The sequence below is a fragment of the Chaetura pelagica genome, unplaced genomic scaffold (genome assembly GCF_000747805.2).
Source record: "Chaetura pelagica isolate M959 unplaced genomic scaffold, ChaPel_1.0 scaffold246, whole genome shotgun sequence".
In the NCBI taxonomy this organism is placed as follows: Eukaryota; Metazoa; Chordata; class Aves; order Apodiformes; family Apodidae; genus Chaetura; species Chaetura pelagica.
Window position 1 is genome coordinate 991,199 of NW_009953647.1, and position 15,705 is coordinate 1,006,903.

General features: G+C 40.1%; 1 protein-coding gene across 1 annotated transcript in view; it reads left to right on the forward strand.

Annotated features, from left to right (window-relative positions):
• LOC104390725 (chromosome unknown open reading frame, human C14orf80) overlaps positions 1–15,705 on the forward strand; it is a 72,349-nt gene that overhangs the window by 15,767 nt on the left and 40,877 nt on the right. The window contains exons 5-6 of the mRNA XM_009999918.1: positions 7,060–7,230; positions 13,430–13,528. Coding sequence (XP_009998220.1) covers positions 7,060–7,230; positions 13,430–13,528 — 270 coding nt within the window. The remainder of the gene's footprint in view (positions 1–7,059; positions 7,231–13,429; positions 13,529–15,705) is intronic.

Sequence of the window (15,705 nt, forward strand, 5' to 3'; positions counted from 1 at the left end):
TTTTTTTTTTTTTTTTTTTTTTTCTACTATTTTTGCCATTTTCAGTAGCTGCTGAGGAAAGCTTAAAAAAGCTGTCCCTGAAACCTAAACAGAAGGCACAGGGTCCCCTCTCATTTTTGCCAGCAAACAGTTCTGCTTTGCCCACCCTGTAGGCTTTTGCCAGAAGTTAAGGGAGAAACATGCTTGAATTGTGCTCTTCTGCCTTTTGTACTTTGTGAGGTACCTTCCTGAGTAGGTAACTATGGGACCCTGAAGTGTGACTTTTTGTATTTTAAGTTACTGTTATTGCCTGTAGGCTTAGACATATTTTGTGGTCAGAGGTGATTAAATTAAGAATATATTTTTGCCACACAAGAGCTGGAGCACATTTCAGTTCAGAACCTTGAAATGCACGTTTTTGTGTGTGTGTTAAAGCACAAGTTACAAGTGATAGCTGAAATTGTCTCCCTGTTCTTCTGCATGTGCATTATATGCATGCTATCCATTCTGACCTTTTTGTGGTTCTTAATTCCATGCTTTGGACTTGCTATGGAACCTTTTTCCCAGTGAAAAACCAATTTTCTGTAGTGTACTGGAAAATGTGTAGTTAACAACATGTACTTTTGCCTGGCATTTGTAAGAGGTTTTTTTAATTATTTTTTTAAAATTTTTTTTGTTTTTCTTTTTTTTTAAACAGCATGTCAAGGTAAAATGCTCTCCAAGAGGAGCCTGAAATTATCAGAAAGGCTTATAATTTATTGAATCTGCTGTTTCTCTGGTAATGTCTGAATTTCAAATAAATGGAAAATTTCTTGAACCTGACGGTACTGCTGATGTGTTCTGGATGGGATTCTACCAACAGGCATGGGAGTCACTTGTGCTTTCACCTGAGGACAGGGAGATGAGGACTAGCATGCTAATAAGAAAGCTTAGCATGATCAAACTGGCTCTCGGTACTTGGCTGAAGTCCTGCGTACGGAGCTCCTTTCTTGTCTGTTGTGGAAATCGAGTGACTTTAAGATGTTTTAGGGCCTCTTCTGCCCTCCAGTGGAAGGGAGCAGCCAGTACCTTAGATACCTTTTGGTTATATTTGTTTTATGGCTTTTTGAGTGTAAATGAGAGCATCCTCTGCATTTGGTGTCCCACTTTAAGTAATCGGGATTTAACTCCCATTGAAGGATCTTTTGAAATGCAGCACTTTTTCCTCTGGAGGATAAAAGGAGTGTGCAAAGAAGGGCATGGTAGGTCTTCTACATATGGCAGAGCTTTGCCTCTCCTCCCCTGGATGGCAGTTACTTTTTCTTCTCCTATTGGCCTCTTGCTCCAAATCTGCTGCTGACACAGCATGCTGCATCTTTCTCTCTGCACTGGTTGTCCCTTGTCCAGTAGCTTGCCACAGTGGAGCAAAATGGATGTGGGCAAGCAGGGCTTCAGCTGCGGGCAGAGGAAATGCACTGTAAGGCAGTATCTATATTGCATTTCTTGAGCCCTGCAAAATACAGTACTCTGAGTTAAGGTCTACCCTGCCACGTGTTTGTTTTAGTATATTTGGTTTCCATGTTGTGTCTGGATACCTGATGCAGTGAGCTTTGGTATTTAAATGTTATTTTAAAACCCTGGAGCTCCAAGGATTAGGCAGTGCTGCTGTGCTCTTTTTAAAGGCATAGTGCTTTGGCTGTATAGCAAAACTCTTAAGTAACCTTAAGAGTTGTGAGTGAGGATGGATGGGATAAGGAATTGACTTGTTCTAGTGCCACAGGCCTGTGGCTACTGCCAGACAGGCTTGTTTGAACAAGGCAGGAATGGGTAGGAGCTGTGTTCACATTTTATGTCTTTCCCTCAGCACCTTCTCTTTTTCACTCTTTGCCAAGAGTGAGCTCTTGGGAGTGTTATGAGTAGCAGTTTTTAAAAAAGACTTAGAAATGTAAAAGCTAAAAGGTCTTGTGGAAACACAGGGTTTTACTTTTTTTAAAATTGCTGAATACTCTGAGCATAACTTACACACTGTGAGCACTTACGTTTGTGGAAAACATTATTCTGTGCAAACATCTGGATATTAATTGGTATGTGCATCATGTGGGAGTGGGTTCTTACACCATCTATCCGTCTATGCATATGCCTAAGCTGGATCCTACCTTGTCTACTAGGAAATCCAATTAGTGTTGTTGATGATGCCATTAATGAAAATAGCATTGTCCCTTTCACATTCATCTGTTCAAATTGTTCCTTTTCACATTTTCCCCTCCTGCACATAGATATATGGCTGTATTAATTAAGAAAGCATGTCTGATACTATTATTTCTGGCTATGGTGTTTAGTTTTTTTTAAAAAAAATTATGCTCTGTTTAAAGATCAGTAATTACCTGGGTTAACATATGTTGTGTCACATCAAAACCATTGTCTGAATTATGAGTGGCTCGAAAGGAGTGCTCAGTAGGAGCTGCAGAAGCACTTTATTGGCTTGATTTATGTGCTTGCTTTGCCTTTCCTGAGTCTTGCAGCAAGGGACCTAAATACGCTCCTTCCCACCTTTGTGATACCAGGCTGTCTGCTTAGTGTAGTTAAGATTTAAGTAGTACCTGAGAGTAAATGTTTTCTGTCTAGACCCAGATTAACTCGGGTGCAAGTGAGCAGTGGGCTGGGAGTGTGCTCTGGAGGTTTCCAATGGCAGTTCCTTCATTTTGCTCTGCTGGAAGGTTAATGTCAGGGAGTTGACTTAATGCATATATCCATGTAGGATTATCCAATAGGGCTGCTTCTCCAGAGGAAGACCAGCAAGCTGTTTGCTGGCTGTCCAAATGTGGAAGCAGAAAGCTGGTGCTTGGAGGGACTTGGAAGTTGTTTGGGGAAGAGCCACACACCCCATGCTGGAGATGAGCTGGTGTTGGCCGTGCTCCCTCCTTTACCAACAGATGGCAGCTTCTAGTCAGGAAAGAGCATCTCTCAGGGAACTAGCACTGCCATAACCTTGTTTTTACAGCAATGCAGGCAGTATAGTCCATTGTGTGAACAGGCCATAGTGCATTTATTAAGTAAGAATTTATAAGCATTAAGATACCTATATGAACTGGAAAGTACTGAAAATGTAAAAGTGTGATGAGGTTGCACAATGAAGGGTTTTCTTCCCAGCCCTGCTTGTAGTGTATTGTAACATCTGCATTGAATCTGCAAGGAATTTTGCTTTAAAGAGTTTACTTAATTCAAAGTCTATGAACAGAGCAAGGTCAACTGCATACCAGGTCACTCAAATCCTCAAATGGAGCTAATACTGCAAAAAACGCTCCCTTTCCACATGTCTACAAACACATCCTTATGCTATTCTTTGATAAACTATTTATATGATGATGTACTCTATTAATCTCCATCCACTCTTGGTAGACCTGCTCCGATTTCCAATACCATGGAATTGCTTTGTTTTTCAAACAAACAAACGCTTTATTTCTGCTATAAAAGTTGAAACTTCTTAATCTTTAATATCTCTATAAGCAAGTTGCATGTAAGTTGTTTGCTCAGATGTATGGAATGTGAATGAAAACTGAAATAACCCCATGACTTTTTTTTTGCACATTCTCCTTTCCCCCACTCCTTATTCCTTTTCTCTAAGTACTTTTATATGTGTTGCTCTCTTGTGCCATGAAGACTGTGCTGGCTCTTTGCACTTGCTGTGTTGTCTAACCATAAATGCATTCACACGTTTTGAAGAATGAGCTGGCATCTTTTTACATAACAATTGGACTTTAAATAGCCTAGAGAGGAATGTTTAGGGCAAAACTCATATGGGGTTGAAGACTGAATTCCAGGCAGCCTTGCAAATATTTTAAATATATAATCTTAGGACATAAACTGCGTTTAGCTCTGACTATGCCTGAGAAGGATTTATGAGCTTGGGGTAGGTTTTGTATTTTGTGAGCTACCTTTGTTGGGATAGTGATGCATGCTGTCCTAGAATGTCTTTTTATTGTGGGGTTCAGCTATTATTTGTCTGGGTCTTTTAACACAGGAGAGCTGGGTTTGAGCTCTGCTGAAGTGCGGGGTAGTGTGGCAGTTCAGGAATTGGCTTGAAGAAAGTTCATGTAGATAGATGCATGTCATCTTCATCAGGCTTGTGCTTGTTTTTCTGAGTCTTGCCAATAAATAGATATTGAGGTCTTCTAACAGCAGGATGTTGAGCTCTGTGGAAGAAAAGTTTGGTTGGGTTGAGTTACAGTGGGAATGGAATTGAGAGGCTTCATTCTAGCTTCTGCTTAAGTTACACTAATCACAGGTGCGCTGTCAATTCCACATTGCTCTGTTCACCAAGACGAACAGTGATACCACCAGTGTAACAGGGAAAGACTCTGACACTGCAGTGAGGATATCGATATGTGCTGATGGGCCTTTTGTACTGTAAGCCTGTGGCACCATTTTGTAGCTAGAGTCCATGTGCCTCCTTTCTCTGAAACAGAATCAAAGAGAAACATTATTCTCAGCCAACAGTTTACAAGCAAAAAGCTTCTCTGGTAAGTGGCTGTGAAATTATCTCTTCCAGAGCTGCTGTGGAACATTCTAAGTGTGGGGAGGCCATTGATATCCCTGGGAACTTGCCTTGGCTTCTCTCTTCATGACTTTAACTAAGTAATATGCACTTATGTATCTCAGAAGTGACTGTAGGTGTGTACCTGTAATGATGCATAGGTTAGATAAATTCACAGGGATATTTGGAGCAAGGGCTCTAGCTTGGGCTGGAATTTCAGTGAAATTTTTTTTTTTCTCCTACTGGAGGAGCAGTGAATAGTCTTAGATTGTAAAGACAGCGCTTGAAATTGAGGTCACTGTATAATATGCAAGACCTTTTTTTTACCTTGTTTACTTTATGCCAGGCTAAGTATTTCATAGCAAAAGTAAATTTTTTTCACAGTTTGTGAAATAAATAATAGAGAGATCCTGTTAAAAAATGCATTGGCTGGCTTCCTTATTTTAATATTAATAAGGCAGGTTGCTACAATAACATTAGCTCTGCATGGTGTTTGTCACTGTAGTGCCAAAGCAATCGAGTCTAATGCCATTCTTTCCTGAAACAAATCTGCAGGGGAGCAGTATTTGTGCTACTCTGAAACCTGTATCCAGGGAAGTCGGGGTTGAGCTGTGTATTATGGAATCCATAGTCTGTGTTCAGCCTTGTGGCTTAATGGGTGCTTATGTGAAGTGTTTTAATGTTGTTTACACGTGCATTTTCTCTCCTGTAGTGACTAATGTCCAATCATCATGTTTATGGACAACCTGGAAATCGTATCTGTATGGTTTCAGAGTTCAGAAACCTCTCCTGCTGGAGGCAAGGCAATTTGAACCATGAAGGTACTTAGCTAGGACTGCAGTGCCTTAGGGGAAAAACAGGGACATCACAGTTGGCATAGAGGGGATACTTCTTTTTTTAAGATGGATCTGTGCCTTTAAAAGGAGAAGCCCTTTACCAACCCTATGCCCCTGTGATTTATAGTGTGTGTTTATCTTTGCCACAGAGCAAAGGGGAAAAAAAAAAATCCTGTAATCCTGTTACATTTTGTTATGTGAACTGAACAGCATTTTTGTGCTTATAAATAATACGAACACTCATTGTGTTAGAGGCCTCAACTGAGGTGATATTTAGGTTAAAACAAGTATTAGGGGGTTATCTGATCATGGCTATAGATAAGCTTCTGTTGAAATCTGCATTTAGGACAAGTTTAAACTCTTCATTTTACAGTTTGCATTTTTAGTTTAGGATCAAAATTGGAATTACATTCATGCTTTGCCTGCCAATGGAATCTTTGTAAGATTTTATTGAACATGGAAGTCTGTGAAGCAGGAAAGCACCTATGTTTAAATACCATCAAGGTCTATGGGTCCAAATATGAGATTAAGTGTTTTCTTGAAAGCAGTCATGTTTCAAGCAGGCTTTTTAAATTTTCACTTTAAAGAAATGTTGAGAATCCAACAACTGGGACACTCTTACTAAGCTGGTGAACGCCCATTCGGAATAACCAGGCCTTGTATGTTATTTCTTCTACTTATTATCTGCTAGAGTAAAAAAAAAATGGAATTATGGATTGTGTTTATTGTATATACTTTCTGGATGAAGTGGACAGTTCATCCTTGCTCTAAGTGATATTACTGGCATCAGAAGTAAAACAATCCCTGTGTTCCTCCCTTTTTAATTTGCAATCTGCAAGAGCCTTAGCTGAAAACAGAGAGATCTGTTTGTAAATGTGAATGATCTCTTTGTGCAGGGGGCTGGGGGAGGTGGAATTCTTTCCATGTTTCTTGGGAAAGAGATATGACAGAAATATCTTATTTGCTTTATGCCATTAGCCAAGGAGGAATTGCACTAAGAAGGTGAAGGTGGTGGATGTGTTTTTTGGTTTTCCTGCAGCAGAAAGGGAATTGGGACAAGATGTACAAAAGGAAGGTCTTAGCTTCTCCCTTTTTTCCCAGTTAATCTAGAGAAAGGCAAAACAAGGCAAGACAGGTGGTACAACTATAGCTGGGAGTGCCTCTGTGGATTCCCGGCCAATATCAGCTGGATGATTGCTTCTTTTCCCCTATCCTGCAAGAAGGGAAAGGCTGAATGGAAAAAATAAAGAAGGTGGGTAGCTGGGTAAACACAGTCCCACAATGTCATTCCTGTTTAAGGCATTGATTTGCAAAATGGGGTCACCGAGTACAGTCTGCAACACTTTTCGGAAGACACTGGAGTTGCTAAGTCTGTTCTTTATGTTCTTTGACTTATTAGAGTCTAGTCAAAATGTGGTTTCTTTTTTCCCATCTGGGTAGAGAACATGCTTGCTGTCTCAGGAACACTGTGTCTTCCTGGGTTTGGAAAAGGAGGAGATAGCTCACCGTGTCAGTGCCGAGAAGCTGTTACTTCTTCCAGGTTTCAGTGCATGTTTAGGCTGTTCCCAGTTCTGTATTCTAAAAGATTACAGTTTCTCTCTACTGCTGGAACTTTGTTTTTGGGGGATTTTCTTCCTCTTTGCCTGTTTGCCTTGTATGTTCTTCACTACTGAACGATATGGAGGTGTTGAAGCTAACTCAAAACATTTTGGTGTTCTCTTCTGCTTTTAGTGTGAAGATGATCTGCTTAGCAGCCAGGAAGGTACAAATGAAACAGCGCCTGAGTATGGACTAGAAGACAGGGTGGATGTTCGATACCTTCAGTGGTTAAATGGGAGGCTGAGGTTCCAGTGGCGGAGTTTGCATGCTCAGCACCAAGAGCAATGCAAACTTTTGCACAAGGTAAATAGTTCTTCTGACTCACTGTGGTGTTGTTTATTATTTACAAGCCTTGTCAGCTAGTGCTAAATGTGCACATTATTCTTGTTTGCTAGTTCTGCGTTTTCTGTAGGTAAGAGTGAATTACTGTTAAGTATAAATACCCTCACCTTTGCCCAGCAGGATAGAACCATGAGAAAATGAAGTACATACAGCATTTGTAAAATTGTTAAAATTGTTGTAGAAAAGTCTTTCTTGCAGGCTGACACATTAGTCATTTCTGCAGCCACAGGCTGTCTCTTTTTTTCTTGGAAAATGCCTGGTAGAAGTAAGTCAGAGCATTCTGGTGTCCAAAGACAAGAACCTAGTGATCCAGAGCTATAAGTTCATTGGAAATGTGGTTTCAAAATACTGGGCATACATGTTGGAAATACTAGTAGCAAAATAAAATGCAGTTTTCCTTTCTGAAGTACCAGAAATATCTGAGCAGAACACAAAATCTACTTGCTTTTAAATCAGGAATCAAGAGTGGTCTCTACATTGCTAAGATTCCAGTTATGCTCCCATTTATGAGTAATGTTTATATGCCTGTCTGAAAATTGCAGCCACCTGGGAGCATCATGTCTGCTTAGGATGGAAACAGCCTGCAGTCCTGAAGTTGACAGGGATGGTGACAGCAGAGGGAAATTTAAAAAAAAAAAAAGCTCTAAAGATAGTCCTAAAAGTTATTCAGACATGTTTTCCCTAGATCCCCTTTATCGTTTCATATGACTTCAGGTAACTTATGTGGAGCCACTTTATATTGTACCCAGAACCTTCACAGGAGACCTTTTTGAGGCTAGGAACAGTTTTGAGAAATTTCTCCTCAAAGAACAACATCCATCAGAAAGTTGTCAGAATCGGAACAAGAGGGTTTTGAATGAAGATGCCTTCTTGGCTTTAATCCTGTGTCTGACAGAGCAATGCTGAAAACTGTAATGAGGTTACATTTTGTTCTTTACATGAATTGATTGCTAGGGAAGATGTCTGATTCACAGCCCTAGGGAAAGATCAGGTGCTGTGTGTGCAGCATCTAAAATAACCTTTTGCTTCTCATTGCCCGCTGTGACCGTGCTTTCCTGATCTGGGAATGAAGATAGCAATTCACTGTAAGTGCAGGTGCAGTCCTTGGCTTTTGCACTGAGATTACAGAGAGTGATGCTATTGGGAGAGGTGGCTTAGTGATATAAAAAGCAAATGAAATGATTGGCATCTTCTCCCCTTGATAAGCTACCTCTGTTTAAGGGATGCTGGTTGTTATAGTAGATGAGGCAAGTATCTCCATAACTCATTATCAGCACTCTGATTTATGTAGTACTTGGCAGTAACAAACCATTAAGCAGCTTCAATACCTCACCTTGCAGTTAATGAGACAGGGAAGAATTAAGAGCAGGTCAAATCTGGTGCCTTGACTACCAACAGAGATATTCTCAATGTTGCAGCTCAGGCACTGAAATAATGGAGATGTGCTGGTTGCACAACGTGCTAAACTTACTGAGAGGGGATTGTACTTTTAAATAAAGCTGGACATTTTAGTTCTGTGCCTATCCAAGAAAAAATGTTTGCTAAAGTTAGAACTGCTACAGTCAAATATAAGAGACAGGTTAGTTATGCTGCAGTTTCTTGGACCACGATTTCCAGAATCTGGAAGAATAAGCAGAAGGAAGAATGTTTCTCTGTTCATCCAGTTTCCCAAGGCTGCCATTACTGCCCTCTCCAGCAGTCATCACTGAACTAAATTGAAAGCAATAGGCAGTGTTGGTGATGATTCCCATGACCAGACTATGATCTGCAGTGTATGGAGAGGGCTGCCATCATGGGTGTATGCATAGGAGTATAGACTGGAGCACAGCTCTTCTATTTGTGATTGCACACTGACATGCATGCTGAATTATGTATGTGCGACTGTGAGAGTTCTGTTCAGAGCTGTAATAAAGTGCAGTACTCTGATTTGTATGTTAGTCTGAATTAAAGCAGGAAAATTGGAAGGTAAGTGACTTTGGAAGGGACCTTGTTACAGTGCCATGTTAATGTTAACATTTACAGTGACACAAAATAGAACATACAATTTAACAGCTGCACAAACAATAATTGGGATTTCCTGACTCTTTAAAGAGAAATTTTGGCTGTGCTACTGCATTAATTTTAAAACTTTTAAGCTAGTCTGCTATGTGTTACAAGACTGAGCTGACCCAATATGACCCCTATATGAGCTGCTGCTTTTCTCATATAAACCACAAACACAGTATGCGAAAGGCTAATGAGTGTTATGTTTTTTAATTATGCTGACAGATTTACAGAGGATTATGGCTTTTACAGATAATTATGGCTTTTAGTCGCTCTGTTTAATAACTTAACAGGTTATGTATCTCAACTGTGGAATAGTCTTATTTACTGCTGATCATGAGCTATAATTTTTGCCAAGTAGTGGCGACACTGCCACAGATTTCATTTTGTGACTCACACAGACTGTAAAATACCATCTTCTCTATTTGAGGCTTTCTGAGAAAAACGCATCACACTCGGAAAATATGTTCTTATTCAGGAGATGACTGCTTTTCCACTTTAAATATGAGTATTGCTATTGGAAATAAGAATTGTGCACAAACTATCCAGCAAGATAGTCAAGGACTAGCGAAGTTGGACATGACCTCCAAGAAAAGGTTGAGGGAGTTGGGCTTGTTTGCTTTGGTGGAGGGGAGATGGAGAGCTCACCAAGTAGCTGCCTTCAGCTGTTTGATGGGTAGTTAGCAGGATGGTAGTTACAAAGAAGAATCTGTGGTTTCTCTTATCAGTACCAGAATGGGGAGGAACCATGGATTACAGCTTGGAAGGTTCAGGCATATTAGAAAAAGCTTTTCTGGGATGATGGGCAGCAGGTCACCTAAGATGTGGAATTATCTCCATCCTCAGTGGCTTCAAAGACTCACATACACAAAGGCACAAACTGGTGTTGGTGATAGTCCTTGTGAGACCAGGAGGTAGGAGTAAAGGCCTCCAAAGGTCTTTTCTGTTTCTATGATTTTGTGAAAAAATCTTAATTGCTTGGGTGATTAGGGACATATACTTTCAGGTTAGAAGTGGTGACTTGTGTCTTAGTGAAATAGTACTGTTTGAAGGAAGGGCAAGGGAGCAGTAAGAGGGGAAGTATGAGAAGAAAACAGTAAAAAATAAATTGCTATTCTTTCTCTAAGATACACAAATGAACTGAAACTGATTGCCGGGGCCTCTATCTGCTCTGGCCTGGTTGCAGCCAGGTTAAGTTTGATGATACAAAGTTCAGTAGTAACGAGTAGGTTACTGAAGAGAGAGGTCTGCCTGGAACTACAGTTGGTCATGTGCTGGGAGTTGCTTGTTAGGTGGACTGACTGGCTGTTTCTCTTTGCTAGTTTTTCTGTTGAGCTGCTTTTCAGTGACTTCAGCTCCCAGAAGGCATGTTGAAGCTTACAGACACATGCATGTCCTGCTGTAGGAGGAAGACTTCCTCAGGGAAATCTCAACCTCTCTGTTGCTGAGGAATTTTGTAGCCTGAGGCTGTGAGCTGTTGAATAACATTATAATGGCTTCTCAATGTGGACAGGTTGGCCTGCTTTGAAAGTATAGTATAGTAATACCATTATAATTCCCTTAAAATTCTCAGTGGTACATATTTATCTGATATGCCTTCAAACAAATGGAAGCATGAAGGGTAAATTACTGTGCTAAAGCACGTCTCTTGATGCCTTGTGTTCTGTTTCTTCCTTTCTGTCAAGTGCCAGAGGAATATCTTTCTGTCTGGTTTTTGATTCCTATTGAATTCATAGGGGAGAGCAGCTGTTTTTAGTTAGGCTTTGAATTACCAGTTTGCCTGAAAAAATGTGAGTGAGAAGCCTTGCATAGTTGCAGAACTGGTAGGAACCTGTGTAGTTTGAAACTGATACTGTTTTTCTGGGTCTGTTAAATGCACCATGCGACAATCAGAGTGTGAAAAGGAGTAGCCCAACAAGTGAGTTCCTGCAAAGCTGATGGATTTCCTGTTGGGATTTCCATCCACTAAAAGACTAGGACAGAAACTGCACCTGAAGTAGGAGAGGATTAGGTTGGGTTCAGAGGTCAGTTTTGTTAAGCAGGTGAATATCTGATTGTAGACTATGTGTATAAGTTAGTAGAAGTAAAATTACGTTAAATGAAATTCTTAATGATAGAAGAAGTGTTTAACATAACTGGCATTATCAGATAATGGTAAAATGACAATGTTGTAATATGCTTGCAGACTTTAAGAGCAAGAGTTGTATTCTGTCAGTAAGAATGCAGAGCAGCACTGGGAAATATCTCCTGTCAACTGAGTAGTTTCTTGTGTCTCCTCTAAGATAAACAATATAAAATAAGATATATTACAGTGGATTGGTCATATCTATATATCTTATTTTGTAGTAAAAGAGTAAAGGGACAAAGACAAAGACTTGATCTCTGAATAACAGAGGGCAGAGACTGGTTCTGGGTGATTACCTCATTGTCAGTAATTTATGAGTGAAGTAAACTGCAGTTGTTAGATGCATCTGTGTCTTGGCATGAAGAATCTACCAGGTTACTCTCTATTGATTGCATCTTTTTGGTCTTGAGATATTTAATTGGAAAATCTTTGTTTTCTCCTAAAGTGAATTACCATTAAATCTCAATAGCATATTCTTTAATGCAGTAGATGTTTTTCCTCTCATGCAAATGTGTGTGAACTATGAAAAAGCCCCCTTTTCATTTTCTCTTAGGTGAATTAGACAAGCTGATCTCCCTGCAGGGTGTCTAAGCTCAAGAATGTTTAGAAGCTGGTACTGAAAACTCCCCAGAAATGATGCTCAGTGGGGGGCTGTGCCTGTACTCTTATGCAAAGGTTTGTGTAAGGTTAAATCAGACCTGCCTCCACCTCAGTGCCACAAAGCAACAACCATATGTGCTCTGTTTCTCACCCTTTCACTGCCTCCTTTTACCTGGGTATTTTTGCTCTGTTTAAGCCTGGTTTCATCTTCAATATGTTGTGGTTATCACTAACAGATTGTAAATATACCAATACTGGATTATTCCAGCATCCATCTAGTCTGGTCTCAGGGGAACACCTTATTTCTCTGTTGTTACAGCTTTGGAGTATTTGTTTTGGGCTTTAGCCAGTGATGCTGCTGCAACATACTTTTGAAGAGGGGCTGAACTTCATCCCTGGTGCTGAAGGCTCAAAGGTTTGGCAGCCAGAGTTACACAAGAATGCATCAGGGAGAGGAGTGGCAAGTAGAAAGGAAGAACATTGTGTGGGGAGGTGCTCTTTTATTTTTAAACCCACATAGCTCTGCACATGTGACAGATGGTTGTCACCAGAAGTGTGTTTTGGGAAAGGAACGCTAAAATATTCTGAAGTTTCAGGGAAGAGTTGATAATTACTTAGTGCCTGTTGACTTTAAAATAGTTGTCAATACCCAAGTGTATGATAAAATTCGTATTAGAATAAAGGAGGAAAAGTAGGAAACATGCTCTGTCTTCTGGCAGAAAGATTAATGAAATATGAGCAGTTGTCTGACAAATGTGCGCTGCGATCTTGTTTGGCAGCTGCAGTTATTCCAGTAACAAAGGGATCAGCTCTGAATGGGAGGAATTGCTTTTTATTGTTCCCTTGACTAACTTGGGAAGCTTTGTCGTCAAGTAATTGATGCTACTACCATCACCAGCACAGTAAGTGAAAGCCAACAAGATACAGCAGCAGCAGAGAAACTTGCTATAACTACGTAGCATGTTCTGTTTTAAAGGAAGAAATAACAAATTATTATAAGGGTATCCTTTACCTCTGTTAAGAATTCTGCTGACTGTAAATGGTTTCTCCTTTCATGCTATGCACAAGAGTGTGTGTGTAGTGGGCGGAAAAAACCTTTTAAGACAGGATGAGAAATCTTTCTGTTTTGCAGTGGCAACAGCAGTAGCAATTCCTCCATGTGGTTCTAGTAACTATGGGATGGATCATTCTGTGAGGTGGTTGTGGTGCACGATCATCATTTTGTGCAGGCTGTTTGAGTAATGCAGTGGTGTTAGTAGTTACATTTATACTTGTCCATTAGGAATGGGCTTGTAACCACTGGTTCACATCCCTATTCTAGATGAGAGCTAATCATGTTGTTAATAATCTGGACCTTGTGTTGACAAGTATCTTAATTTTTATCTATTCCAGATCCATTTATTCACTAGTGGCTCCCATATGGACCAGAGTCTTGGACATTTTTCTGTCACAGAAACAGATCTCATTAGACAGCCAGAGAACTACAAGCAGGTAATGCTTCTCCTGTTACTCTTGAATGCTTAGTGTATGTTACACAACCTTCGTTCATCAGAAGATTACACTCCTTGTAACGTTTTTAACTTGATTTCCAACATAAATAAAGGGTTATGTGTTGAATTGTCAGTTTCCTCACTTAGAACCTGTATCCACCAAATGGTTTCTTCCAGTTTGATAGAACATAGACACAAAGGTGTCTATTGGGCTAAGTTTTACAAAAACTGGTAGATGGAGGTGGGGAGAGACCTGTTTGACAGTGCCACTGTTAAAAAGGCTTGTAGAATAAAACATTGTAGATCAGATGGCTGACTGCTGTTGTATACTACCAGTAACCACATCTGGGCCAGCCAGGCAAAGTATCCACCTGTGACCTTGCCTGAGTGGGTTGTCAGTGAGAACATGGAGAGCTCTGATTTATCCCTCCAGGAGAGGAAAAGCACGTCTGATGTAAGTGTTCCTTAGTTTCACAAATTATACAAGTCGGCTACCTTTTTGGATGGTAGTAAGGGACTTTATGTTGAGAAAAATTTTAGAAGCACCGAATGGTTGAGGTTGGAAAGGACCTCTGGAAGTCACCTGGTCCAACACCCCTTCTCAGGCAGAATCATCTTAGAGTGGGCTGCCTGTGGCCCAGGTGGCTTTTGAATATCTCCAAGGATGGAGACTCTACAGCTTCTCTGGCTGACCTGCTCTGTGCTCAGTCATCCTCATAGTAAAAAGGTGTTTCCTTATGTATTAAGATGGATCATTCTAGGACATAATTTTTCCTAATGTACTGTTTTACTCAAGTATATATCTCTGCTGCTCTCAGTTATCATAGATGTTCCAGTTTATTACTTGAGGTAGTACAATCACTTGTTTTAATACAACATAATACATTTGTTTTACAAAGCAGTTTGTAGAAGTTCATTCTATGTGAAACCGAAACTAAGTTTAAGCTCAGCCCTAACAAAACCAATATATTTGGCAAATTTCTGTAGTCTGTCCAAATCTGTTTGTGCAAAGAAGATATTCTTTCTGCTGCTACCTTAAGATAAGAAGTGGGCATTGTAAATATTGCACACAAAGGAATTCAGAAAAGTAGATTTGAAGATGGTGTTTTAACATAAGACTAAAGTAAAGTGCACAATAATGTTTCATTACTGAGCATTCATTGGGTGAATGGTTCACATCCAGCCTCTTGGTTCAGCTGTTTAGACGATTTTCCAAAAAATCTCTTGTTTTTCTAGAGCAAATGGCTAAGCCAGCTTGCAATTTAATTTCTGCTTCACAGTCCCCCTCTTATGCTTTGCTCAGCAGCTCAGAACACACAGCAGCACAGTCCTATGAAGCCTATGCTTTATAGTTTTCCAGAGCTTAGCAAATGTCCAAAAAGGCCTGGTGGGCTCGAACTAGAAACTTCCAGGCTGTGCAGAAGGACTTTACAATTACTTTTTTCCAAAGCCTTAGCCTGAATGAGTCACTGATCTGTTACAGTAAAGCATAATGATACTCTAATAAAGCCTATTTGGTTTTGACTGCGCTGTTAATTAATCATGCTAGGGTTTTCTTTCTTGCACACTGCTCCCTTTCCTTGATGTCTGCTTCAGGTGTGCTGGTCAGGGGAGGCTCAGGATAAAGTGGAAATAATCTTTTTTGTATTTTAAATGTTGTGGTTAGGTAAAGTGCTATAATCAAGAAGGCTTGGTGAACAGCTATGTTGTTTAGTTAAAGTCTGAAACCTTCATTCTACCTTTCCCAGGTTTAAACAGCAAAGGGCTGCCCCTTCAAAACAAGAGTGATCACTGAGAGTGACAGAAGCAGGGTGGCAGAAGATGGGTTTTTTTTTTGTTTGTTTGGTTTTGTTTTTCAAATAAAGTATGGGTGGCCTTAGTCTCCATCTCCAGTACCTGGGCTCCAACAGGTGTGGGATCTCAGATAGGCTCTGACTCCAGTGCACGTTGTGTTGGAAATTCTTTTATGTCACTAACTGCTTGGACTGGTCCAAAATTGGAGCTTTTTGTCAGCCTAATCAGCTGTGAAATTCTTAACCTCTTGAAGCTCTTGAACCTATTCAAGAAAAGGGGTTCCTCTAAGCTCCTCTCTTGTGCCTGATTCTAAAATAAAGAGGAAAAATAGCGGGAATCATCAAAACACTTCAGTGTACATATTTTTGAGAGACTTAAAATTCT